We start from the raw sequence: 27,912 nt of genomic DNA on the forward strand, positions 1-27,912 counted from the left end.
AAGTGATCACAGTCAGTCTTCCCCCCACAATATCACTAGATGAGAAGAGAAAGTTATGAGATTTCCTAAAGTGATCAGCTCAGGAAAAGTGTTTGGGTATTGTATCAAATTCTGTGAAGAAGGTAATGGAAAGATCACTAGGGAGAATTTGTAAGTGGGTATGGGGGGGGGGGGGGCTCAAAGGGTTGTCGTTGGGAATCTTTGCCTTCTTTCAAAAGAAATAACAACCGCTCTCTCTTAGAACCAACTCTCTTACATGAAGATGTCATCATTTACAAAGAACAGCATGTATTAAAATGGTCGTTCTGATCTGACCTGACTCATATAATAAGCTGGACTTTTCATGCTAGCCCAGTACTTCAATTACCCACGACTGGTATGTGCCAAGACATTGAGAAAAGCCTTAGGTAGTAGATTGTGAGAAATTTCATTTGATCAGCTTGGCGATTTTGCTCATTGACCGAAAAAGGAAGCATTGTTTTGAGGAGAAACTGAACGAAACGAAAAGAAAAAAAGGCTCATCTCAAGGACTCTTTGCTTGAAGAAAGAAGTGAATTGTCAGCTTCATTTCGGATCTGTACACTCTTTAGATGCTTGAAGGAAGTCACTTGTCGTCTCAATTTGATTTGTACACTCTTTACAGGAATTTCTTTTGTCGGTAAAATATTCTTGCTTTCTCTTCGCGGAAAAGTGCTTATTTTTGCAGGTATTTTGGTTAGATTTTGACGTATGATCTCGAAGGGTAATGGGAAACTGCTTTGGCGATCTGCCGTCCAATCGAAGCTTTCGTTCATCATCTCGGCCTAGGGGCTGCGTAGGAGGGCTCTGTAAACAAAGGGAGACTCTTTTGGGCTGGATCGATCAAAAGAAATTGTCGGTTTAATACCATATTGTTCAATTATTATTTAGTTCGACCGTCCAAGTCATTCGAGCACCGAGAATGCACAGGCAGCCGCCGGAGCACTGGAACTTGCCCCGTCGAGGCAAGTTCCAGTGTTCGCTCGGCCAAAACACCAAAATAGCTACGTGGGGAAAATCCTCGAATGACGTCAAGAGGCTTTTTTGGGACGTCTATTTGGAGAAAATTGACGTCAATAGGTAAACAAAGTAAGGCAAGATCTATTTTGGGAAATTTGACGTAAGGTGCCCCCGTTATATATAAGTGTCCCCTGGCAAAATAAAAATAAATACATATTAAAGAAACGTACTTGAAGCCGCAGCGAGAACCTCTAAAAATGAGCCGGAAAGCTGCGATCTCCGATTATTTTTCATCCAAGAGTTCGAGTCCAGCGAACGAGGAACGAGATTCGCAGGAATTATTTCGGTAGGGGAAGCATTATTTAGTATTGTTTTCAATAGTAGAAATCGCTGTAGCATCTTGTAACACTTCCAAGAGGAATTGTTTGTTTGTTTCCACTCGGAACTCGCTGTGGCTATATACATATGCCCGGCAGCCGGGAATGGTCTTAAATAGACTAAATGCCCGGCAGTCAGAAAATCTCACCGAATTTTCACTGAAAGCTTCGATCTTTCAAGCCTCTTGAGAGTATTAAATGTTTCTTTAGCAAGGTCAAGCGACTCTAAATATTATTTTGGTTTTCTAGCTAGTTCACCATCGAAAGATGCGATCGTGGCCATACTATAAAATGGCTATCTGGTGACACACTTCGAAAAACTCGTCTCAAACCTAACAGCCAAATGAATAAAGGCCGATAGTTTCTAAAGAAAATGTTTGGGGCTGCGTCGGTGGGGGTAAGGAAATAATTTGAACATATCAACAAAGTTGAAATGGTAAATTGGCCACCGTTACGATTATAAAAGCTGACCTTTCGAGCGTTAGCCCTTCGTTCGTCGGAGCGAATCTAACAGCCAAATATTTACTTGGCGAATTCCGACTGAAAGCCTCAAGCGATCACTATAATTATTTTGCTTTTACATTGGGCGAAAAAACTGTTGGTTTTTCTTTTGTTTTGTTTCCGTTTTGTTTTGTCTTGTTTTTGTTTTATAACTATTATTATTCCGATAAAATGCTTAAAAATCGAAAAATACATTGAAATGTCTGATAAAAATTTAAGAAAAGCGAGTGCATACACACCTCGGTTCATAATAATGATAGCTATGATAATAATGCTGAACACTTCTTGGCTCAGTATTCCTGGCTTTAGCTATGATTCCCAGAAATAGCTTTCTCATTGCCTTGCTGTTATTCCTTATCATTATGCCTTACTATGATTCCTTATTATTTCCCTTACTATTATATAGCAATAATTTCCATCAAATCTTCTGCAATACAAAATATTAACAGCGAATAAAACGATGAAAAAGAACTCACTTTCGGCTCACATCTGCACCTTTTTTTTTTTTCTTTCAAAGCGTCTGGAAAACTATAGATAACGGAGTCAAATCTGAACAGATTCAAAGTCTAATAATCTGATAAGTAAAAGCATATCTAAAACTATACAGAAAAGAGAAAGGTGAATGGCAAATCTAGAGCCCTTTTATTGTTATTATTATTATTATTATTATTATTATTATTATTATTATTATTATGATTCTCATTATTCTCGTAGATCCTCGCAAGAGAGTGACGGTAGTGGCAGAGACGACAAGAGTCCACCAAGAAGGTAAATGATATCAACTAAATGATGATGACACGTGGAACCAGGGTAAAGCCGTCAAATCTGTTCTCTGTTTTCATGACAGAGTTCAGAGAGAATTCCACTATTACGCTGAAACTTTTGAGAAAGATAGCTTACTTGACTTTTGTAAGGCATTCGACGTGAACTCGGATATTCTGGTCAAACCGCCGATTATGCCTTCTTAACCTATGGTTTCACTTCTTGGGGCAGCAGGCGTAGCTAGTTCATTTCACCGTGATTTCAAATGCATTTGGAACGAGCCTAGACAACTTAACACGATCGCGTATCTTGTTCTGTGTAGGAAAAACCAGAGAAGTCGAAAAACCAGTGGCGCTGGAGCAAGGTAGGATCCTCATGTTTTCTGTTTGTTTTTAGTAACCCAGGATCTGCGATATATCTTTGGTGTACAATTTTGTCGCGCGCACTCGGTACGTTCTGGAAATGGCCACAATCTGTATCTATTGCCATTGTTACTTGTGTAAAAAAAAAAAAAACAACAAACAAAAAGTGTGTCTGTCTTGGATTTTCAGACAGTTGCTTGACACGGAGGCTGCAGCAGAAGGTGGTAGGAGGTGGGTCAAATCGCTCCTCTACTTGGCCCATTTTTTTCCCTTTTCTCTTTTGGTAGCCGTAGGGTAATGGTCTAATAGGAGGTTTTTGCGCCGACAGAGCTGACGACCACGATGATGAGGAAGACGTGCAGACGCCCGGGGACAGGACATTTTTAGTGCCAGAAGAGGAACTTGTAGAGGAGAGCAGTCAGTCCTTTTACCGAAAACAGGAGGCACTTTCCGTCCAAAGGGACGCGGAGACTGTACAGCCATACTTTCCCTTGGCATTCGCAGAATCCCCGGACAGGCCTCTAGCCTTCAACTTTGATTTGTTCTTGTTGGACAGTCTGACGCTGCCAAGACACATAGTGCCTCGCGACTCTGACGAGGAGAGGGTCTCCAACGCACTTACCTTCGAAGACGCAGCCAGCGCAATACGTTACTGCACACGCAGCCTAGAGATTGGGTGGAAAGACACGCTTCCTTTGCCCTCTCCGTCTGATCCAACCCAGAAGTCTCCCCGTCGCAAACATCTACTCAGAGACCTGAACAAGTGGGAACTTTTCCGACGTGACGGGGCAAAGTTGACCGAAGCCCTAACTAGCAGACAAGCGCCTTTAGACAGCAATTTAAACCTGGTTCGCTTGGACAGGTAGGTCGTTTTCTTTTTTTCATTTTCATATGATTTGATTTGATTTCCGCGTTAGGCTTAAACTCTTACCCCTTGGCTAATGGTCGGAGTATTTAGATCTCCTATTTTTTTTCTCTTCTTTAAATGACTTCGTGGACAGATAGATCTAGCCCGCCGGACCTTTGGATCATTTTTTATCACCTGTTACCGGCCAGTCAGACTCGCCTAGGAAGGATGCTCAGCTTTTCCCTTGAATGAAACCAAATATGAGCAAAGCATCTACTTGCAGAGACTTTGACTCGATTAGAATGATTCCTTTTGTGGAACAATATTCCAATTAACAACAAACATATGAAACATATTCCAGTTGATGCTAGGCAGTCAGAGCCCCTTGGCTCTTTTAGGGGCGAGCTTCAGGATTTTGACTTTAAAAGACTCTTACATGTCTTTGATGGCGAACATTATCGCACTTTTAAAATAATCTGTCCTAAATGTCGTCGGAGCTACAAACCCACTCGGTTTGTAGCTCTTAGATTCTAGTTTTTGCCTCCTTTTTGCGTGAGCGTATTAGATCTAGGGAATGGAGGGGGAATAGGATGCTTAGTTTTTTGTTTCAGTTTGTTTGTTTGTTTCTTTTTTTTTCGGTTTCTCTTTCAGTTTTGTGTCTCTGTTTTTCGTGCACTTTGTAGAAATACTTAAGTAAATGAATCAATCCATTTCTTTCCTTAATTCTTGTTTGGTAATCCTTCGTCTCCATGTAGGTTTGGAAATATCATGGTCTGGAATGCACCTCCCTGGTCCCTGGCCAGCCCAGAATACACGCACGGCTTTCCCAGGAAGCTCGTTACGCAAGACCACGGGGGTTTTCTACCGGGCAACATAACAGTGTCGGCGAAAGCCAGTAATCTGACGTTGAGGCGACTGGCTGTGTGCGACGTGGCCTGCTTGGTAAGTCGGGCAACCACCGCGGGTTCAGGTCTCAGCAGGGCGCGACTCCTAAACCTCAGGTACGCGGCCATCAGATATCAGAGCGGAACATTCTGTCCGCAGTACCTTGCGTCCGCCATGGTGGAGTACGGCGTGAGCTTTGCCACCTTTGAAGCCCTATCGCCGGAGACCTTAGAAACGCTTCACTCCAACCTGAACCCAGCTTGGAGAGAGGGCGACGAGTCGTCAGCCGCGGAGGGATCCAGCCCTAGCAACGAGGAAGACGACGACGCCGACGAACCCCTGATAGAGTGTCCGCAAAGCGTCATGCGGGAAATCGGCAAGTCGTCCAGCGACGGCACTGCGCAACGCCAGTCCTCCCGAGAGAAAGACAGACTGCTCTGCGATCTGCTCGCGCGGCTAGCTAGCCAACCTGGGCAGCAGAGTGACTCCTCGTCCGAAGGGGACGGCGGTGGGGCCGAAAGGGCAGCAGAAGCCACCACCTCCACGGCTGTCGCCGGCCTTGCCAGGAGAAAAAAGAGAAGGGCTTCCTCTGTAGGCGGTGCTAGAACCAAGGCGACGCGCACGGAAGAAAGGGCGCTGCCTGAGGGCGGACAACCAGGTAATGATAAGGCTGAAAAGCAACCGCGTTAACCAACTGCTGCCTTTTGTTTGATTGTCTGTTTTGTTCGGTTTTTTTTTTTTTTTTTTTCTGTTCACATTATTTATTTATTAATTTATTTATCTATTTATCTATTTATTTATTTTATTTTATTTTATTATTATTATTTATTTATTTATTTTTTTTCACTTTTTAAATGACAGCTGGAGCAGGAGCGACGACCACAGGCCAAGGCGAAGGGCAGACAGCGCAAGCAGAGGCAGAGGATCGCTGGGGCCTGAGGCACTCGTCGGTGCCGGGTCTCCGAATGGAGGATTTCCCCGACGAGGAAACGTGGCAGGCCGTGTCAAACTTCTTCAGAGACCACCAGCCACTTCGCCAAGAGGTAAACTTACATTCATGATCACCGATCAGATCATCACTGTTAAACCCTGTTGGATCATTTGTGTGGTGCCTCCTGGCGCACTGGTGATGTATATCGTCAATCTTGTTTCCCCTTCTTGTTGTCTGTCCCAACAGGAACTACAAACTGCCATGGCCAGCACAGCGGCAAATGCAGGAGGACGCGCTTGGAAAGAAGATCCGGAGGCAGTGCAAGAGGCCACCAGCCAGCGAGTCGCAGACGCGCACCGTCAAATGCTGGCCGAGAAGATGGCAAGCCTCTTTGTCATCTGCGCCGCTGCCTGTGACTGCCCAGAGGAGAGCTGTGCCCTGAAGGCCGGTCGATTTTGGCCGCAGATGGAGCCAGCAGACCCCTGTCGGCGACAACCACCATGTCCCGTCTGCAGGGTGTTTGCTCGCCACCTGGATCTCTGCGATCTTCTGGCTAGGAGCTCCACTAGCAAGGGCGCTCTCTTCAGCCGACTCCTGGCCAGTGCGGTGGCCGTCCACCAACTCTACGAGCTGGCAGTCCCCAAGTCATTGCCCCCCGGCCAGAAAATTACGAGGAAGCAGTCTGTAAAGGCCTTGCTGTGCTCCCTTTTAGAAGTGGAGAGAAATAGATTGCAGTGCATCCGACGCATCGGGGAGCTAGCCCTGCTGGTGCCCCAGCTGCTCTGCGTTCAATTGTCCAGTGGTCGAGCGGCCTTCTGGGAACAGCTGCGGAGGGTAGCAAACACGGTCATCGCCCAACGCGGTCGACCGGCAAAACTGCTGGCTCTGGAAGCCATCCGTAAGAGGTTGCCCGACGATTCTTCCTGGAAGGACTTTCTGACCCCCTCTCTCCAAACCTGAAAGGTGTCCTATTCTAAATGGCAGTGACTGCGCCTGCGAATGACTTGGACTTTGCACGCGTTCAGATTTTTCAATTGTGTTAGGGTTAGTTTGTTTTTCTTCCTTCCTTCCTTCCTCGTTCTCGCTGTCATGTTCTGTTCGTCACTCACCGGCGCGACCGATCGCCGGTCTAGGACTCTTTAGCATATAGAGGTTCGCTACTATGTTAGCTATGTTAACCATCTTGTCAAAAATGTAGGTAGTTTCGCCCTTAAGAATCTCAGGAGAAACAATCACTTCACAAGCTTTACTTTTTACCAGTTCATCAGGTTCCACGGCTAGGAATAGATCAACTGATTACAAGTACTTTTAAGTTTGAGAGGAAATTGAATGTTTTATTGTAGTATAGCTTCTTATTTAGTTTGAAATGTGTCTCAGTATAATCATAAGTTGGCTAGATACTATTTTGTTAAGTACACCAGCCCACAAGCTTTTTAACTTGAATTGTTATCGTGTATAAATAAAGATTCTACTACTACTACTACTACTACTACTACTACTACTACTACTACTACTACTAGTTTTATTTCAGGAGGACGCTTGTAAACTGAAGCCACTCCATTAAATCTTGTTTTACAACGAAAACAACCACTGTGTGTGTGTGTATCTTAAATTGTTGCTCTAAGGGTTGGGTTTTTGATATCTACAGGTGTTTTCTTCTCTTCTTCTATTTTTTTTTTCGCAAATAGATTTGGACATATTATTTTTGGAAAATTGCAGAGCGCAATTGCATTCAAATCTATGAAAAAAGAGTCATACTGAAATCAGAAAATCCAAACTCAAACATTAAATCTAAAATATCTCCTTACTCAAATGATTCCAAGTCATATGTTATTAAATCATCCATATCAGTCATCAACATTTTGTTACAGGTTTCAGTTCTTCATCAGTTTGGTTACAATAGTAACACCATTCCATTTCATGTCAGAGTGGCAATACCAAAGGAAGGAAAGATGGGAAGAAATCTTGGGAACAGCTTACCGATGCCAAGTGGCCATGCCGAAAAAAGGTCAAACTGTAAAAATGCTGTGTAGTAGCACGACTGCCACAGAATTTCTAAATATCCTGGCTATGCTACCGTATTTAAGCGAAAGAGAATTTCAGATTGCTCGTTAGAAATTTCATGGCAATTCTAGGTTTGTCAGGGTCAACGAAAAAGTCAAGTTTGTGTGACTAAAACTAGAGACCTCGTTTGGGAGGTTGGAATTTTTTTGCCCTATGTACTTCTATAAATATTATCCATACCTCCCCCCCACAGAGGGGACTTTTCTTAAGACCCCCTCCCAACACTCTGGAAATTGCAATGAAGGTTCATACATTTCCTTGAGGCTTTTGGCCTTTGAGATTCCCCCCATTCCCAAGAATTTTCAACCCTCTCTTTAAGCGGAGTATGGACATTTTCTGGAACTACACAATGCCAATTAGGTTGTAGCCTTGCTTCTGCAGTCCTACAACAAATGTAAGAGGACAGAAAGCATAGGAAGTGTTTTTTGTTTTTTTAATGTGAAATTGAGAAGAACATTTTGGCACGCCATCCACAAATGCCAGTATGAGATGACAGACCACTTTTCCAGAATCAAACAGTGATTAACACAATGGTTAACACACGTTTTTAGAATGAAATCATTCATAAGTAGTTTTCCATAATCCTCCAAATTCCATTCAAACAAGCTATGATCGTATTTACACCAAGTTCCACATTCACATGGGAAAGTTTTCAGTTGGCATTGTCACACTGTTTGGAACTAAACATTAGAAACTAGCTTCTTTTAATAATGTTGTAAACAACTTTGCTATTTGTTGTTCACAAAAGTAAGTGAAATAGAAATGGAGAACTTTAACTTTGCTTCCCTTGTTCATTTGATTAGCAACTCTGACTAATTTCCCCTCTGTGTGCTTCATTTCGATCTTGTTTTTCTCACTCACATCCTTTGGGAAGGAGAATTGTGAGCATATCCGTACACACACAAAGTAATCATGCCATGCAATACATCCTTGATCAGTTATGATCAATCCATCACTATCACTAGTAGCTTTGAGAGTTATAATTGTAACAGTTTCCATTCCTAGTGAAACCACTCTTGGAGCTGGCTCTGTAATTGACCATAGCCCACCACGGTTCTATTACTTGAAATCAGATTTTGCATGCTTTGAATCATTGATACAGTCAAGTTTGCCAGCCTTTAGTATTGCCATAGCTTGCTGGCTCTGCACGGTAGCGGTTCTTGCATGTGTCTCGCACACAAATAACTATTGTGCAGCACATGACCTCCTAGGTAGTGCAAGCCAGCCCTTTTGCCCCTCAGATGGTACTGTAGTGGTGGGATCATTGTCACCAGAGTTCTTGCTTCTCTTACAGTAGTATGCAATGAGGCAGTCGGCAACTTTAGTCCACCATCATAATGGGGCAGCATTCCTTGACAGTCCAGTGAAGAACTGCCTAGACTTCACCGGGACTGTTGCATGATATTTCTGAAAAACTTCACCAGGTCTCAATTCTTTAAAAAACCCATCATACATTGATTTGATACCAGTGAATTCCAAACCTCTTTCCTCTGGCTGTTGAAAAGAATACTTGCTTAGTTCATCCCTCAAGCTTTTTGTAACAATTCAGTTTCATTGAATTTCCTGATTGCGGAAGCCACAACTTCAGCAAGTATGCTGACGCTCAAAGGCTGAATGGATCCTTGGTGAAGACTGCTGTGTCGTTCACACAGTCTTTGCAGATCATTTCATGTTGCTGGACCTACAACCAACAAAGAAAAATTACGATTCGTGCAACATATTGCTATAGTGAACGTTTGAAGTATCTTGGCTGGCCAACACTCGACTCGCGTCGTGAATTTCTTAGTTTAGTGCAATTATTCAAATTCATTAATGGTTTTTCAAGAGTAGACTTATATGTAATTACTTAACTTTCTCCAATAGTCGGACGAGATCTACCAACAATGTCAAAATCTGGACGCCTTATGCTCGAACAAATATCCTCAAGAACTCTTTTTGGTATAAATATATAAAAATCTGGAATGACTTGCCAAGTGACATAGTAGTTAGCTCTAGCTCTGCTAGTAAGTTTAAAAAAGAACACATTTTTAAATAATATCAATAATATTGCACCAATATCCATTTATCAATTAACTTGTTTTTTCAATAATTTTTACCTTTACATTTTAGTTTTATTTTTATTGCATATTGCTTTTATTCTGGGGGCTGCCGTCAATGAGAATTGAGTTCCTCTCTGGCTTGACCCTTTTTGCCTTTTTGCATCTCGATGTTATTTCTATTGTTATCTGTCTGTATTATTATTATTATTATTATTATTATTATTATTATTATCTTATTATTTAGGCAAATGAAGTTATTATAAATAAATAAATAAATAAATAAATAAATAAAATTCCATGTGAGCTGTTTCCAGCAAGTACTTCTCATATGAAACCAGACATTCAGTGTAGCTTCTACAGAAAAACCCTGATCAGTCATTGCAGGTAGGACATGTATATCTAAGTCCAATTTTTGGGGCTGTAACATTTTTAAAAGGCTGACTCGACTCAGTAACTTGCCATGCCCCGAATATACCACCGAGCGAACGTTTTGGGTCGGTAGAAAGAAATTACACACCTAAATTAGCACAATCGCAACTTACATGCTGCTTAACTGCTGCTACAAACTGCTGATTGACTCTTTCATCACCTTCTAAAATGTCTAAAATAACTTCCAAATCGTCTCCCCATAGCAAGCGCCATCTTGTTTTGAATGTGACTTCTACCTTCAACCTCAGAGGGCTCCCATTGTTCTTATCCTTTGAACTTCTCCGGCTTTCATAACCACTTCCCGTTCCCTCTATTAATTCTGATCAAACTTTATGATTCTCTCATAACTAAACACCGCCTTTCACAAACTCCAGATTCTCCCAGCCGCACGCCATACATTATTCATTCTAGTCTATCGAGGGAAGTTTTTCTAAGCCCCAGCCCTCTCGCGGCGGCCGCATCAAGGCCTCAAAAATTCAACTTTTTAGCTCATCCTCAAAGTTTATCATTCTCTCATAATTAAACAGCGCATTTCACAAACACGAGAGTGTGACAGGCGCGCGCTACACTTTCTATACTATTGAGGGAACAGTTTTTCGAAGCCTCAGCTCTCTCGCGGCGCCTGCATTAAGCTCTCAAAAATTCAACTTTTTAGCTCATCCTCAAAGTTTATCATTCTCTCATAATTAAACAGCGCATTTCACAAACACGAGAGTGTGACAGGCGCGCGCTGCACTTTCTATACTATTGAGGGAACAGTTTTTCGAAGCCTCAGCTCTCTCGCGGCGGCTGCATTAAGCTCTCAAAAATTCAACTTTTTAGCTCATCCTCAAAGTTTATCATTCTCTCATAATTAAACAGCGCATTTCACAAACACGAGAGTGTGACAGGCGCGCGCTGCACTTTCTATACTATTGAGGGAACAGTTTTTCGAAGCCTCAGCTCTCTCGCGGCGGCTGCATTAAGCTCTCAAAAATTCAACTTTTTAGCTCATCCTCAAAGTTTATCATTCTCTCATAATTAAACAGCGCATTTCACAAACACGAGACTGTGACAGGCGCGCGCTGCACTGTCTATACTATTGAGGGAACAGTTTTTGGAAGCCCCAGCTCTCTCGCGGCGCCTGCATTAAGCTCTCAAAAATTCAACTTTTTGTCCAATCGTCAAACCCCAGGGGACGACAAAGCCCCACTTTAAAAAGTCCATGATCTCACCTAATCGGCCTCTATTCCTTCCAAACGCTGCCGACTGAACACCGCAAAAGACAACTCAAGGGTTAAAACAATCTCTTCTCCCATCCTAAGAGAGAAAAACCAGCGGGAAAAAAAGATGGCCTCTCTCGTAGACCTGTGCTATGCTTCCGACGACGACGAATCACAGATCCTAGACTTTCACGATCAAACCACGCAACATCCTCCGACTTCGACTTCGACTTCGAATTTATCGCCTGTAAGCCACGAGGCACAGGCAACGCAGCAAAAATCACCACAACCAGATTGCCTTGGCCAATTGGACAGCCCGCACCATTTGACTCCTACACCTACCCGGAAAAAACTCACCTACGCCCTAAGTCCGCGAGATATCCCACCCGATGTGGACGTCTTTCTGGATGCTGTTTCCAATTACTTCACTAGAGCGGTGAACCTTGAACGACAAAGTGCAGCCGTCGCGCAGTCCACTTTCCTCAAAGCGCGTGAGCGCATGATGTGTAAGTCACTACATGAACACTTATTATTCGCAGTCAATTACCTTGCTAGCTTATTCGCATTCAAATATCTCGCTCGCTCGCAAGCAAGTAAGCAACACACACGTGCGTCACACCTGACCTGATTTTCTGTTTTTCTGTTTCATCTCAAGGCTACCTTGGATTTTTGAAGAGATATCTCGGAATGGACCTAGCACCAGATGTTTTTCTCCGCCTAAGTCTCATGGAACAATATTTCAACTTTCTCAGGGTGAGTGCAGATTTGAATTTTGGCAATTGTTTCTTGTCGCCTTTAGGAAATAACTTTGCCGACAAAAACTGCAAAACTGTCTCAAGCCATCTGATAGGACGGCAACAAAGGTAAAAGAAAAGGAAAAATCACAAATTGTGCCATATTTTCAGGCTTAAATTGTGCAGCAAGATACAACCGTTGTGCCCCATAAATCATTCGAGTTTTTCAGGCTTCATTGCTTTTGTTTGACCAGCTTTCAAAAGACGTTCTTGTCTTGCAAGTTTGCAGCTTGTTCAACGTCAGCAATATTTTTAACTCGGCCAATGCCCTACTGGTCTCCCCGCAGCCGTCACGTTTCGCGCGGCGAGGCACGTGCTTGCTTGAGACAAAAAGGACACCTTGACAAATATGACATGACGCCCTTAGACCGCTGACCATAATGCTTGTCTCTTGAATCAAAATGGCTGCCGGAACTACTTCGCCGGTCAGCTCAGCTCTGCCAATTTCTCTCACTTGTTTTTTGGTTGTACGTGACCTTCAATAACCTGGATTTACTCAAATGTTGTTGCTAGGACGAGAGGCAATGCAGTTCGGCGACAATTTCAAACCACGTGAGCTCACTGCTTTATGCGGTGAAGTTTCTGCATAAGGAACACGGTCCCAGTTTCAAGGATGTACAAATGATTCGTCAGTTGAGAGCACAGGCAACGATATTTCAAAAGCAAGGCGACAGAGAACGGCCTTCGTCGCGAGAAGAGTTCGAAGCCCTAAATCGCTGGCTACCCTGGTGAGTTGTCTTTTTTTCTTTTGAGCCAGTACCTGTAAACTGGCAAATTAATAATTTTAGCAATGATACTGGTATACTGTAGGGACCAATGGATTTGTTATTGTCCATTTGAGATATGTATCAATCAACTTGAACTGAAGTAACAGGGGAATCAGGAAAATTGCCCTTCAGAAAAGCAGTTGGAGAGCAGTTCCCACATGGAATGTCTTTGTCAGTGTTTTCTAGCTACATTCCCACAGAGAAAGTATTAAAGATGTTAGCACTAGCACAGGGATTGTCAACAGTTTTACCACTTTCAAGAATACTGGGAAATGTAATCAGCTTTTACTTTACCAATGTTGATGATTGATATCTAATTCCAGACCATGTTTTTCTCATATTCATCTTATTACACAAAAAGTCATTTTTAAAATAATCGGATTTGCTAGCTATAATTTTCTTTCTTTGACAACACTATTGCTGAAGTTCTTACGAAGATACATCAGATTAGGATTTGAATGTGGACACCTATAGATCTGGGAATAGAGCTTATCTCTGTATTGTATTTTGGCAAGAATGCATTTAGTGATACCGGGCTTGGTAGACCACTTGATTTTGCGTTTGGAGAGCTTTCGACACGGTGCATGATAATTTACAAGTTGAGATATCTGATCATAGCAAAATATTGAATCTAGTGTTGGCATCTATAACGATCACTTGAGATGTTATTCCAGATCTAGACGTGAAAATTAAGTCATTGATAAATTTCTCTTCACCGAGTTTGGAAAAGTCATTTTTATAATAGTTTAAAACTTTATATAGTCTACATGTGAGCAGGCTAACAATTGTGCATGACATTGCAATATTTTTTGTTAGAATTTTAGAATTACATCTTCAGAAACTATTTCCTATGATAACCAAATTATCATACACACAGGATTTGCATCATAAATTTCCTTTAGAATGATCACACCTAACTTCCAAAATTCTAGAGAATTTCCTGCTATTGCTCGATTCCTTATAAAAGAAGTACAGTTAGTTAGTTTAACTCAGTAGTTCAGAGTGTCCAGACCAGCACTTACTAGCTCAGAACCTCTTGGTCACAGAAAAAGTAACTCCAGTACATGTAACCTCAAGGTAGTGACCTATTCTACTGAGGATTTGGTATGTCACATTTGACCTATTATTGTATGTCTTACAGTTTGAGTTCAAGAATAATATGGTTCATGTGTACTTATCTCAATCCAATTGTTTAGTCTTTGCTTGAGTCCTTACATTAGTTGATTCATGTTCAAAATGTGTCAAGATTGCATTCAGCTTTCAGAACCTTGCATTTATCTGTATACTTGACTTAAAGTTCATTGGTGAAATCAGATATCTCACTACAGTCTTCATTCTTTAGTCCATCAGTAATGACAGATGTTGTCCTGTCACTGAATGAGATTCTACCAGTCTTCCTAGTTTTAAGTCCAAGGAAAATATGAAATTGTGATTGAAATAATTCAGTCTGAGATTGTGTACGATCAGGAATTGAGGAAGATGATTAGAGACTAGATTACCACTGATGGCATTCATAGCATGAGTATTTGCAAATATATTATCAATGAAGGTTGCTGATCTTTAAGTAATACGTGTTGATTGTGAGATGCAAGGTACAAGAGAAAAGGAGTTTAGCATTAGCAAGAAATCATTGGACTCAGGATGACTTTCACAATTGAATAAGTTTATATGAAAATCACCCATAATGAAGAGGGACTTATTTACCCTAGTTAGCCGAGATAAAGTTGACTCGAGATGTTCTCTGAACCTTAGGGGTAGAGGAATGGTGTCTACAGGTACAAGGACGAAAAACATTTTTGACTTTTCTATCAATTATGTGGACTTTCTTTGTTGATTCTAAGTCAGCCTCGTCGTTCAATCTTTTAGGGACGAGGTTGTGGCTGCCGTCTCACTCCAACGCGAACGCTTTCAATTGAGCTGGGAGGTCAACATGAAAGCCAGGGAAAGCTGCAACTTGGTCCTTTTAAGCCTGTATGTTTTCATTCCACCATCCCGGGGTCTTGAGATGCGAACTCTTCGAATTGTCACAGAGCCAGACAGCTTGGAGGCACGACAGCGGAAGGAACAAAATCTGCTGGTGATGAGGGAAGATTCCATTGTGCTCCACTTTAATGATTACAAAACCAAAAGCTCCTGTGGACGGGATGAGCTAACTCTGCAGGTGAGATGAGGACTCAGTTTTTAAGAAAGCCCGAAACGCTCTTGTGGCGCTGATGAAAAGAACATTTGTACCAGTTGCAAAGTCTTTGCAAACAATGTGCTTTCCAAAATATAGCTTTTATGCCAGCTCAAGGGAAAAAAGAAATGGACAGCATGTGTTGTTAACATTTGCCAAGTTGCAGCCGGCAAGGGAATTGGGTAGCTAGTTATTTATTTATTTTCTTACGATTATGAAGGATCATTGTAGATTTTGCCGATTTCACATGAACAAAGACACCATACTCATTACTGTGCGAAGAATTTTCCCATCGCTTTCTAAAAAAGGGGAAGTCAACTGAAAAAGGATCTGTCCTTCTTTTTTTAGCCTGGCCACGAGCTGTACAAAGTTCTTGCAAATTACATCAAGGAGTTTCGTCCACGCCTTACGAAGGAGGAAAGTGGGAACTTTTTGCTTTTGGTAAGTAGATTCAACGTATCGCCCTAAACTGGACAATATTCATGGGAACCCTTCAACTCATCACCTTCAAACTGGAAAATAGCATGCAACCCTAACCCTAACCCTCACCCTAGCCTAAAACTTGCCTATTTCTACCAAAAGTCTGCCCAGGGGATAAGTCATGACGTCCTGACAGCGTGACATTAATGACGTCACAACGACTTCAAATGTCACCCAACACGCGTCACAGACATACACGCGTATAGAGAAAAGACCAAAGAAACAAAAACAACAGAACAAAAACACAAAAAAAGCACAATAGTGACTTCGATGGCCGTATTTCCTCAAGTATGACGTCATTGACGTTACTCTGACGTCATACGTCACGAAATACGCGTGACTGCACCACACGCGTGAAAGAAAAAGATCACAATTTTGAGTGAAATGTGCGCATCTCGTCATGTATGACGTCATGCACCTCATCATGGCATGAAGTGGATGACATCACGCCTCGCCTGGGTTGCGTAATGGCGCCACAAGTGCAATATCAATTGAGAAAACTGCTAGAGGTCTAAGTCCACCAAAGTGCTCTTTTTTTAAGTTTCTCAAGCCCCATTTTCCCAAAGCACATTAATGTAGACATGCTTAGAAAGGTCTCTGCAAGAGGAACACTTTGATATGTATAAAACTCCTTAACTCCTTAATGGGCATGCTCAGCGGAAGAGGTCGAAAACGAGGGGAGGTCCACCAAAGTGGTTTTCCTTAAGTTTGTCAAGCTTCATCTCACCAAACCACACTAAAGTAGTCATGGTTGGGAAGATCTCTGCCAGAGGAACACTTTAATATGTATAAAACTCAATAGGTTAAGAAACCCCTTAAGATACAGCAGTTAGTTAGGGTTGCAATCTAGGGCTAGGGTTAGGCTAGGGGTTAGGGTTGCAATCTAGGGCTAGGGTTGCAATCTAGGGTTAGGGTTGCAATCTAGGGCTAGGGTTGCAATCTAGGGTTAGGGTTAGGCTAGGGGTTAGGGTTAGCACCTTCACGTCTAAGGGAATCACCCTAGAATTAACTCAGTCCTGCCCAAATCTGGCATGTAGATTGTAAAGTGCATGATCTCTTATGGGGAAAAGTATCAGCTCAATCCGTCGCGAAGCATGCATTTTTGAACGAAGCAAAAAGGTCCGGTATAGGTATAACACCCACACAAGACTTGAACTTGTAACTTCACCTTGATACTAGGGCTTGATCTCAAACCTGCTAAAAGCTTTATTCCTGAGAGTTGAGCTCTGAAATTTTCACAGGATTCTTATGGCGTTCTCTCCATCTCGAGGAGCAAGTTTGACGTCAATCCGTGTCATACTTTTCATTTTAGGTGCATTTTGTCATCAGATGTCCATCCGCCACAAAGAGTTAGTGCTAGGCTTACCAGGTTTCTAAGGTCTTGCCACGCATCATTTCATCGAATCACAGCATGTGATACACTGTTAGGAAGGTCTCGTCGAGAGGAACATCTTCACGTGTTTCAATCTACTGAGCCTTATAATGCGCATGCGTTGGAGAAGGTAAAAAGTCGAAAAAAAGGGGCATTTTGACAGTTCCGTTTCAAAGGCTACGAAAACCATGAAAACCTCCCGAAACTGACAGAAGAGGACATTGAAATGATTGTTCATTCTATTGACAGTCGTGTGGTTTAATGGGTGTAGAAAGTGATCCACGTATCCCATCTTTGCCAGGGCTCTCAACATGCCACCAGCGCGCGTTTTCTCGGATTTTGCGGGCATGCCACGCGGCCGTGCCTATTGTTTGAGACGCGCGCTTTGTGCGCCGTAATACCCATCCCGCTGGACTACAAGCTCAGTGAGTTACAGCCTCCCTGCCAACGTATCCCATCTTTGCCAGGGCTCTCAACATGCCACCAGCGCGCGTTTTCTAGGATTTTGCGGGCATGCCACGCGGCCGTGCCTATTGTTTGAGACGCGCGCTTTGTGCGCCGTAATACCCATCCCGGTGGACTACAAGCTCAGTGAGTTTCAGCCTCCCTGCCCACGTATCCCATCTTTGCCAGGGCTCTCAACATGCCACCAGCGCGCGTTTTCTCGGATTTTGCGGGCATGCCACGCGGCCGTGCCTATTGTTTGAGACGCGCGCTTTGTGCGCCGTAATACCCATCCCACTGGACTACAAGCTCACTGAGTTTCAGCCTCCCTGCCCACGTATCCCATCTGTGCCAGGGCTCTCAACATGCCACCAGCGCGCGTTTTCTCGGATTTTGCGGGCATGCCACGCGGCCGTGCCTATTGTTTGAGACGCGCGCTTTGTGCGCCGTAATACCCATCCCGCTGGACTACAAGCTCAGTGAGTTTCAGTCTCCCTGCCAACGTATCCCATCTTTGCCAGGGCTCTCAACATGCCACAAGCGCGCGTTTTCTCGGATTTTGCGGGCATGCCACGCGGCCGTGCCTATTGTTTGAGACGCGCGCTTTGTGCGCCGTAATACCCATCCCGCTGGACTACAAGCTCAGTGAGTTTCAGCCTCCCTGCCCACGTATCCCATCTTTGCCAGGGCTCTCAACATGCCACCAGCGCGCGTTTTCTCGGATTTTGCGGGCATGCCACGCGGCCGTGCCTATTGTTTGAGACGTGCGCTTTGTACGCCGTGATACCCATCCTGCTGGACTACAAGCTGAATGAGTTTCAGCCTCCCTTCCCACGTATCCCATCTTTGCCAGGGCTCTCAACATGCCACCAGCGCGCGATTTCTCGGATTTTGCGGGCATGCCACGCGGCCGTGCCTATTGTTTGAGACGCGCGCTTTGTGCGCCGAAATACCCATCCCGCTGGACTACAAGCTCAGTGAGTTTTAGCCTCCCTGCCCACGTATCCCATCTTTGCCAGGGCTCTCAACATGCCACCAGCGCGCGTTTTCTCGGATTTTGAGGGCATGCCACGCGGCCGTGCCTATTGTTTGAGACGCGCGCTTTGTGCGCCGTAATACCCATCTCGCTGGACTACAAGCTCTGTGAGTTTCAGCTTCCCTGCCCACGTATCCCATCTTTGCCAGGGCTCTCAACATGCCACAAGCGCGCGTTTTCTCGGATTTTGCGGGCATGCCACGCGGCCGTGCCTATTGTTTGAGACGCGCGCTTTGTGCGCCGTAATACCCATCGCGCTGGACTACAAGCTCAGTGAGTTTCAGCCTCCCTGCCCACGTATCCCATCTTTGCCAGGGCTCTCAACATGCCACCAGCGCGCGTTTTGTCGGATTTTGCGGGCATGCCACGCGGCCGTGCCTATTGTTTGAGACGCGCGCTTTGTGCGCCGTAATACCCATCTCGCTGGACTACAAGCTCAGTGAGTTTCAGCCTCCCTGCCCACGTATCCCATCTTTGCCAGGGCTCTCAACATGCCACCAGCGCGCGTTTTCTCGGATTTTGCGGGCATGCCACGCGGCCGTGCCTATTGTTTGAGACGCGCGCTTTGTGCGCCGTAATACCCAATCCGCTGGACTACAAGCTCAGTGAGTTTCAGCCTCCCTGCCCACGTATCCCATCTTTGCCAGGGCTCTCAACATGCCACCAGCGCGCATTTTCTCGGATTTTGCGGGCATGCCACGCGGCCGTGCCTATTGTTTGAGACGCGCGCTTTGTGCGCCGTAATACCCATCCCGCTGGACTACAAGCTCAGTGAGTTTGAGTCTCCCTGCCCACGTATCCCATCTTTGCCAGGGCTCTCAACATGCCACCAGCGCGCGTTTTCTCGGATTTTGCGGGCATGCCACGCGGCTGTGCCTATTGTTTGAGACGCGCGCTTTGTGCGCCGTAATACCCATCGCGCTGGACTAAGAGCTCAGTGAGTTTCAGCCTCCTTGCCCACGTATCCCATCTTTGCCAGGGCTCTCAACATGCCACCAGCGCGCGTTTTCTCGGATTTTGCGGGCATGCCACGCGGCCGTGCCTATTGTTTGAGACGCGCGCTTTGTGCGCCGTAATACCCATCGCGCTGGACTACAAGCTCAGTGAGTTTCAGCCTCCCTGCCCACGTATCCCATCTTTGCCAGGGCTCTCAACATGCCACCAGCGCGCGTTTTCTCGGATTTTGCGGGCATGCCACGCGGCCGTGCCTATTGTTTGAGACGCGCGCTTTGTGCGCCGTAATACCCAACCCGCTGGACTACAAGCTCAGTGAGTTTCAGCCTCCCTGCCCACGTATCCCATCTTTGCCAGGGCTCTCAACATGCCACCAGCGCGCGTTTTCTCGGATTTTGCGGGCATGCCACGCGGCCGTGCCTATTGTTTGAGACGCGCGCTTTGTGCGCCGTAATACCCATCCCGCTGGACTACAAGCTCAGTGAGTTTCAGCCTCCCTGCCCACGTATCCCATCTTTGCCAGGGCTCTCAACATGCCACCAGCGCGCGTTTTCTCGGACTTTGCGGGCATGCCACGCGGCTGTGCCTATTGTTTGAGACGCGCGGTTTGTGCGCCGTAATACCCATCTTTCTGGACTACAAGCTCAGTGAGTTTCAGCCTCCTTGCCCACGTATCCCATCTTTGCCAGGGCTCTCCACATGCCACCAGCGCGCGTTTTCTCGGATTTTGAGGGCATGCCACGCGGCCGTGCCTATTGTTTGAGACGCGCGCTTTGTGCGCCGTAATACCCATCCCGCTGGACTACAAGCTCAGTGAGTTTCAGCCTCCCTGCCCACGTATCCCATCTTTGCCAGGGCTCTCAACATGCCACCAGCGCGCGTTTTCTCGGATTTTGCAGCCATGCCACGCGGCCGTGCCTATTGTTTGAGACGCGCGCTTTGTGCGCCGTAATTCCCATCCCGCCGGACTACAAGCTCAGTGAGTTTCAGCCTCCCTGCCCACGTATCCCATCTTTGCCAGGGCTCTCAACATGCCACCAGCGCGCGTTTTCTCGGATTTTGCGGGCATGCCACGCGGCCGTGCCTATTGTTTGAGACGCGCACTTTGTGCGCCGTAATACCCATCCCGCCGGACTACAAGCTCAGTGAGTTTCAGATTCCCTGCCCACGTATCCCATCTTTGCCAGGGCTCTCAACATGCCACCAGCGCGCGTTTTCTCGGATTTTGCGGGCATGCCACGCGGCCGTGCCTATTGTTTGAGACGCGCGCTTTGTGCGCCGTAATACCCATCCCGCTGGACTACAAGCTCAGTGAGTTTCAGCCTCCCTGCCCACGTATCTTATCTTTGCCAGGGCTCTCAACATGCCACCAGGGAGCGTTTTCTCGGATTTTGCGGGCATGCCACGCGGCCGTGCCTATTGTTTGAGACGCGCGCTTTGTGCGCCGAAATACCCATCCCGCTGGACTACAAGCTCAGTGAGTTTCAGCCTCCCTGCCTACGTATCCCATCTTTGCCAGGGCTCTCAACATGCCACCAGCGCGCGTTTTCTCGGATTTTGCGGGCATGCCACGCGGCCGTGCCTATTGTTTGAGACGCGCGCTTTGTGCGCCGTAATACCCATCCCGCTGGACTACAAGCTCAGTGAGTTACAGCTTCCTTGCCCACGTATCCCATCTTTGCCAGGGCTCTCAACATGCCACCAGCGCGCGTTTTCTTGGATTTTGCGGGCATGCCACGCGGCCGTGCCTATTGTTTGAGACGCGCGCTTTGTGCGCCGTAATACCTATCCCGCTGGACTACAAGCTCAGTGAGTCTCAGCCTCCCTGCCCACGTATCCCATCTTTGCCAGGGCTCTCAACATGCCACCAGCGCGCGTTTTCTCGGATTTTGAGGGCATGCCACGCGGCCGTGCCTATTGTTTGAGACGCGCGCTTTGTGCGCCGTAATACCCATCCCGCTGGACTACAAGCTCAGTGAGTTTTAGCCTCCCTGCCCACGTATCCCATCTTTGCCAGGGCTCTCAACATGCCACCAGCGCGCGTATTCTCGGATTTTGCGGGCATGCCACGCGGCCGTGCCTATTGTTTGAGACGCGCGCTTTGTGCGCCGTAATACCCATCCCGCTGGACTACAAGCTCAGTGAGTTTCAGCCTCCCTGCCCACGTATCCCATCTTTGCCAGGGCTCTCAACATGCCACCAGCGCGCGTTTTGTCGGATTTTGCGGGCATGCCACGCGGCCGTGCCTATTGTTTGAGACGCGCGCTTTGTGCGCCGTAATACCCATCCCGCTGGACTACAACCACAGTGAGTTTCAGCTTCCCTGCCCACGTATCCCATCTTTGCCAGGGCTCTCAACATGCCACCAGCGCGCGTTTTCTCGGATTTTGAGGGCATGCCACGCGGCCGTGCCTATTGTTTGAGACGCGCGCTTTGTGCGCCGTAATACCCATCCCGATGGACTACAAGCTCAGTGAGTTTCAGCCTCCCTGCCCACGTATCCCATCCTTGCCAGGGCTCTCAACATGCCACCAGCGCGCGTTTTCTCGGATTTTGAGGGCATGCCACGCGGCCGTGCCTATTGTTTGAGACGCGCGCTTTGTGCGCCGTAATACCCATCCCGATGGACTACAAGCTCAGTGAGTTTCAGCCTCCCTGCCCACGTATCCCATCCTTGCCAGGGCTCTCAACATGCCACCAGCGCGCGTTTTCTCGGATTTTGCGGGCATGCCACGCGGCCGTGCCTATTGTTTGAGACGCGCGCTTTGTGCGCCATAATACCCATCTCGCTGGACTACAAGCTCAGTGAGTTTCAGCTTCCCTGCCCACGTATCCCATCTTTGCCAGGGCTCTCAACATGCCACCAGCGCGCGTTTTCTTGGATTTTGCGGGCATGCCACGCGGCCGTGCCTATTGTTTGAGACGCGCGCAATATGCGCCGTAATACCCATCCCGCTGGACTACAAGCTCAGTGAGTTTCAGCCTCCCTGCCCACGTATCCCATCTTTGCCAGGGCTCTCAACATGCCACCAGCGCGCGTTTTCTCGGATTTTGCGGGCATGCCACGCGGCCGTGCATATTGTTTGAGACGCGCGCTTTGTGCGCCGTAATACCCATCCCGCTGGACTACAAGCTCAGTGAGTTTCAGCCTCCCTGCCAACGTATCCCATCTTTGCCAGGGCTCTCAACATGCCACCAGCGCTAGTTTTCTCGGATTTTGAGAGCATGCCACGCGGCCGTGCCTATTGTTTGAGACGCGCGCTTTGTGCGCCGTAATACCCATCCCGCTGGACTACAAGCTCAGTGAGTTTCAGCCTCCCTGCCGACGTATCCCATCTTTGCCAGGGCTCTCAACATGCCACCAGCGCGCGTTTTCTCGGATTTTGCGGGCATGCCACGCGGCCGTGCCTATTGTTTGAGACGCGCGCTTTGTGCGCCGTAATACCCATCCCAATGGACTACAAGCTCAGTGAGTTTCAGCCTCCCTGCCCACGTATCCCATCTTTGCCAGGGCTCTCAACATGCCACCAGCGCGCGTTTTCTCGGATTTTGCGGGCATGCCACGCGGCCGTGCCTATTGTTTGAGACGCGCGCTTTGTTAGCCGTAATACCCATCCCGCTGGACTACAAGCTCAGAGAGTTTCAGCCTCCCTGCCCACGTATCCCATCTTTGCCAGGGCTCTCAACATGCTACCAGCGCGCGTTTTCTCGGATTTTGCGGGCATGCCACGCGGCCGTGCCTATTGTTTGAGACGCGCGCTTTGTGCGCCGTAATACCCATCCCGCTGGACTACAAGCTCAGTGAGTTTCAGCCTCCCTGCCCACGTATCCCATCTTTGCCAGGGCTCTCAACATGCCACCAGCGCGCGTTTTCTCGGATTTTGCGGGCATGCCACGCGGCCGTGCCTATTGTTTGAGACGCGCGCTTTGTGCGCCGTAATACCCATCCCGCTGGACTACAAGCTCAGTGAGTTTCATCCTCCCTGCCAACGTATCCCATCTTTGCCAGGGCTCTCAACATGCCACCAGCGCGCGTTTTCTCGGATTTTGAGGGCATGCCACGCGGCCGTGCCTATTGTTTGAGACGCGCGCTTTGTGCGCCGTAATACCCATCCCGCTGGACTACAAGCTCAGTGAGTTTCAGCCTCTCTGCCCACGTATCCCATCTTTGCCAGGGCTCTCAACATGCCACCAGCGCGCGTTTTCTCGGATTTTGCGGGCATGCCACGCGGCCGTGCCTATTGTTTGAGACGCGCGCTTTGTGCGCCGTAATACCCATCCCGCTGGACTACAAGCTCAGTGAGTTTCAGCCTCCCTGCCCACGTATCCCATCTTTGCCAGGGCTCTCAACATGCCACCAGCGCGCGTTTTCTCAAATTTTGAGGGCATGCCACGCGGCCGTGCCTATTGTTTGAGACGCGCGCTTTGTGCGCCGTAATACCCATCCCGCTGGACTACAAGCTCAGTGAGTTTCATCCTCCCTGCCCACGTATCCCATCTTTGCCAGAGCTCTCAACATGCCACCAGCGCGCTTTTTCTCGGATTTTGCGGGCATGCCACGCTGCCGTGCCTATTGTTTGAGACGCGCGCTTTGTGCGCCGTAATACCCATCTCGCTGGACTATAAGCTCAGTGAGTTTCAGCCTCCCTGCCCACGTATCCCATCTTTGCCAGGGCTCTCAACATGCCACCAGCGCGCGTTTTCTCGGATTTTGCGGGCATGCCACGCGGCCGTGCCTATTGTTTGAGACGCGCGCTTTGTGCGCCGTAATACCCATCCTGCTGGACTACAAGCTCAGTGAGTTTCAGCCTCCCTGCCAACGTATCCCATCTTTGCCAGGGCTCTCAACATGCCACCAGCGCGCGTTTTCTCGGACTTTGAGGGCATGCCACGCGGTCGTGCCTATTGTTTGAGACGCGCGCTTTGTGCGCCGTAATACCCATCCCGCTGGACTACAAGCTCAGTGAGTTTCAGCCTCCCTGCCCACGTATCCCATCTTTGCCAGGGCTCTCAACATGCCACCAGCGCGCGTTTTCTCGGATTTTGCGGGCATGCCACGCGGCCGTGCCTATTGTTTGAGACGCGCGCTTTGTGCGCCGTAATACCCATCTCGCTGGACTACAAGCTCAGTGAGTTTCAGCCTCCCTGCCCACGTATCCCATCTTTGCCAGGGCTCTCAACATGCCACCAGCGCGCGTTTTCTTGGATTTTGCGGGCATGCCACGCGGCCGTGCCTATTGTTTGAGACGCGCGCTTTGTGCGCCGTAAAACCCATCCCGCTGGACTACAAGCTCAGTGAGTTTCAGCCTCCCTGCCCACGTATCCCATCTTTGCCAGGGCTCTCAACATGCCACCAGCGCGCGTTTTCTCGGATTTTGCGGGCATGCCACGCGGCCGTGCCTATTGTTTGAGACGCGCGCTTTGCGCGCCGTAATACCCATCCCGCTGGAGTAAAAGCTCAGTGAGTTTCAGCCTCCCTGCCCACGTATCCCATCTTTGCCACGGCTCTCAACATGCCACCAGCGCGCGTTTTCTCGGATTTTGCGGGCATGCCACGCGGCCGTGCCTATTGTTTGAGACGCGCGCTTTGTGCGCCGTAATACCCATCCCGCTGGACTACAAGCTCAGTCAGTTTCAGCCTCCCTGCCCACGTTTCCCATCTTTGCCAGGGCTCTCAACATGCCACCAGCGCGCGTTTTCTCGGATTTTGCGGGCATGCCACGCGGCCGTGCCTATTGTTTGAGACGCGCGGTTTGTGCGCCGTAATACCCATCCCGCTGGACTACAAGCTCAGTGAGTTTCAGTCTCCCTGCCCACGTATCCCATCTTTGCCAGGGCTCTCAACATGCCACCAGCGCGCGTTTTCTCGGATTTTGCGGGCATGCCACGCGGCCGTACCTATTGTTTGAGACGCGCGCTTTGTGCGCCGTAATACCCATCCCGCTGGACTACAAGCTCAGTGAGTTTCAGCCTCCCTGCCCACGTATCCCATCTTTGCCAGGGCTCTCAACATGCCACCAGCGCGCGTTTTCTCGGATTTTGCGGGCATGCCACGCGGCCGTGCCTATTGTTTGAGACGCGCGCTTTGTTAGCCGTAATACCCATCCCGCTGGACTACAAGCTCAGTGAGTTTCAGCTTCCCTGCCCACGTATCTTATCTTTGCCAGGGCTCTCAACATGCCACCAGCGCGCGTTTTCTCGGATTTTGCGGGCATGCCACGCGGCCGTGCCTATTGTTTGAGACGCGCGCTTTGTGCGCCGTAATACCCATCCCCCTGGACTACAAGCTCAGTGAGTTTCAGCCTCCCTGCCCACGTATCCCATCTTTGCCAGGGCTCTCAACATGCCACCAGCGCGCGTTTTCTCGGATTTTGCGGGCATGCCACGCGGCCGTGCATATTGTTTGAGACGCGCGCTTTGTGCGCCGTAATACCCATCCCGCTGGACTACAAGCTCAGTGAGTTTCAGCCTCCCTGCCAACGTATCCCATCTTTGCCAGGGCTCTCAACATGCCACCAGCGCGCGTTTTCTCGGATTTTGAGGGCATGCCACGCGGCCGTGCCTATTGTTTGAGACGCGCGCTTTGTGCGCCGTAATACCCATCCCGCTGGACTACAAGCTCAGTGAGTTTCAGCCTCCCTGCCCACGTATCCCCTCTTTGCCAGGGTTCTCAACATGCCACCAGCGCGCGTTTTCTCGGATTTTGCGGGCATGCCACGCGGCCGTGCCTATTGTTTGAGACGCGCGCTTTGTGCGCCGTAATACCCATCCCCCTGGACTACAAGCTCAGTGAGTTTCAGCCTCCCTGCCCACGTATCCCATCTTTGCCAGGGCTCTCAATATGCCACCAGCGCGCGTTTTCTCGGATTTTGCGGGCATGCCACGCGGCCGTGCCTATTGTTTGAGACGCGCGCTTTGTGCGCCGTAATACCCATCTCGCTGGACTACAAGCTCAGTGAGTTTCAGCCTCCCTGCCAACGTATCCCATCTTTGCCAGGGCTCTCAACATGCCAACAGCGCGCGTTTTCTCGGATTTTGAGGGCATGCCACGCGGCCGTGCCTATTGTTTGAGACGCGCGCTTTGTGCGCCGTAATACCCATTCCGCTGGACTACAAGCTCAGTGAGTTTCAGCCTCCCTGCCCACGTATCCCATCTTTGCCAGGGCTCTCAACATGCCACCAGCGCGCGTTTTCTCGGATTTTGCGGGCATGCCACGCGGCCGTGCCTATTGTTTGAGACGCGCGCTTTGTGCGCCGTAATACCCATCCCGCTGGACTACAAGCTCAGTGAGTTTCAGCCTCCCTGCACACGTATCCCATCTTTGCCAGGGCTCTCAACATGCCACCAGCGCGCGTTTTCTCGGATTTTGCGGGCATGCCACGCGGCCGTGCCTATTGTTTGAGACGCGCGCTTTGTGCGCCGTAATACCCATCCCGCTGGACTAAGAGCTCAGTGAGTTTCAGCCTCCCTGCCCACGTATCCCATCTTTGCCAGGGCTCTCAACATGCCACCAGCGCGCATTTTCTCGGATTTTGCGGGCATGCCACGCGGCCGTGCCTATTGTTTGAGACGCGCGCTTTGTGCGCCGTAATACCCATCCCGCTGGACTACAAGCTCAGTGAGTTTCAGCTTCCCTGCCAACGTATCCCATCTTTGCCAGGGCTCTCAACATGCCACCAGCGCGCGTTTTCTCGGATTTTGAGGGCATGCCACGCGGCCGTGCCTATTGTTTGAGACGCGCGCTTTGTGCGCCGTAATACCCATCCCGCTGGACTACAAGCTCAGTGAGTTTCAGCTTCCCTGCCCACGTATCCCATCTTTGCCAGGGCTCTCAACATGCCACCAGCGCGCATTTTCTCGGATTTTGCGGGCATGCCACGCGGCCGTGCCTATTGTTTGAGACGCGCGCTTTGTGCGCCGTAATACCCATCCCGCTGGACTACAAGCTCAGTGAGTTTCAGCCTCCCTGCCCACGTATCCCATCTTTGCCAGGGCTCTCAACATGCCACCAGCGCGCGTTTTCTCGGATTTTGCGGGCATGCCACGCGGCCGTGCCTATTGTTTGAGACGCGCGCTTTGTGCGCCGTAATACCCATCTCCCTGGACTACAAGCTCAGTGAGTTTCAGCCTCCCTGCCCACGTATCCCATCTTTGCCAGGGCTCTCAACATGCCACCAGCGCGCGTTTTCTCGGATTTTGCGGGCATGCCACGCGGCCGTGCCTATTGTTTGAGACGCGCGCTTTGTGCGCCGTAATACCCATCCCGCTGGACTACAAGCTCAGTGAGTTTCAGCCTCCCTGCCAACGTATCCCATCTTTGCCAGGGCTCTCAACATGCCACCAGCGCGCGTTTTCTCGGATTTTGAGGGCATGCCACGTGGCCGTGCCTATTGTTTGAGACGCGCGCTTTTTGCGCCGTAATACCCATCCCGCTGGACTACAAGCTCAGTGAGCTTCAGCCTCCCTGCCCACGTATCCCATCTTTGCCAGGGCTCTCAACATGCCACCAGC

The 27,912-nt window shown here is 48.3% G+C and overlaps 2 protein-coding genes across 2 annotated transcripts; both read left to right on the top strand.

The window, feature by feature from the left end:
* The first annotated feature begins 2,993 nt into the window (after positions 1–2,993).
* On the top strand, positions 2,994–7,867 carry LOC148716004 (uncharacterized). The gene is made up of 5 exons (XM_088746171.1): positions 2,994–3,002; positions 3,274–3,842; positions 4,583–5,370; positions 5,574–5,755; positions 5,890–7,867. Exons 1-5 carry the CDS (start codon positions 2,994–2,996, stop codon positions 6,601–6,603), a joined length of 2,262 nt encoding a protein of 753 aa, XP_088602297.1. The 3' UTR covers positions 6,604–7,867.
* A 4,145-nt stretch (positions 7,868–12,012) lies between these two features.
* On the top strand, positions 12,013–15,582 carry LOC148716005 (uncharacterized). Its single transcript, XM_088746185.1, has 4 exons — positions 12,013–12,130; positions 12,685–12,899; positions 14,805–15,099; positions 15,463–15,582. Exons 1-4 carry the CDS (start codon positions 12,065–12,067, stop codon positions 15,580–15,582), a joined length of 696 nt encoding a protein of 231 aa, XP_088602311.1. The 5' UTR covers positions 12,013–12,064.
* The last annotated feature ends 12,330 nt before the right edge of the window (positions 15,583–27,912 follow it).

The sequence above is a fragment of the Stylophora pistillata genome, unplaced genomic scaffold, assembly GCF_964205215.1.
Source record: "Stylophora pistillata unplaced genomic scaffold, jaStyPist1.2 SCAFFOLD_51, whole genome shotgun sequence".
Classification (NCBI taxonomy): domain Eukaryota; kingdom Metazoa; phylum Cnidaria; class Anthozoa; order Scleractinia; family Pocilloporidae; genus Stylophora; species Stylophora pistillata.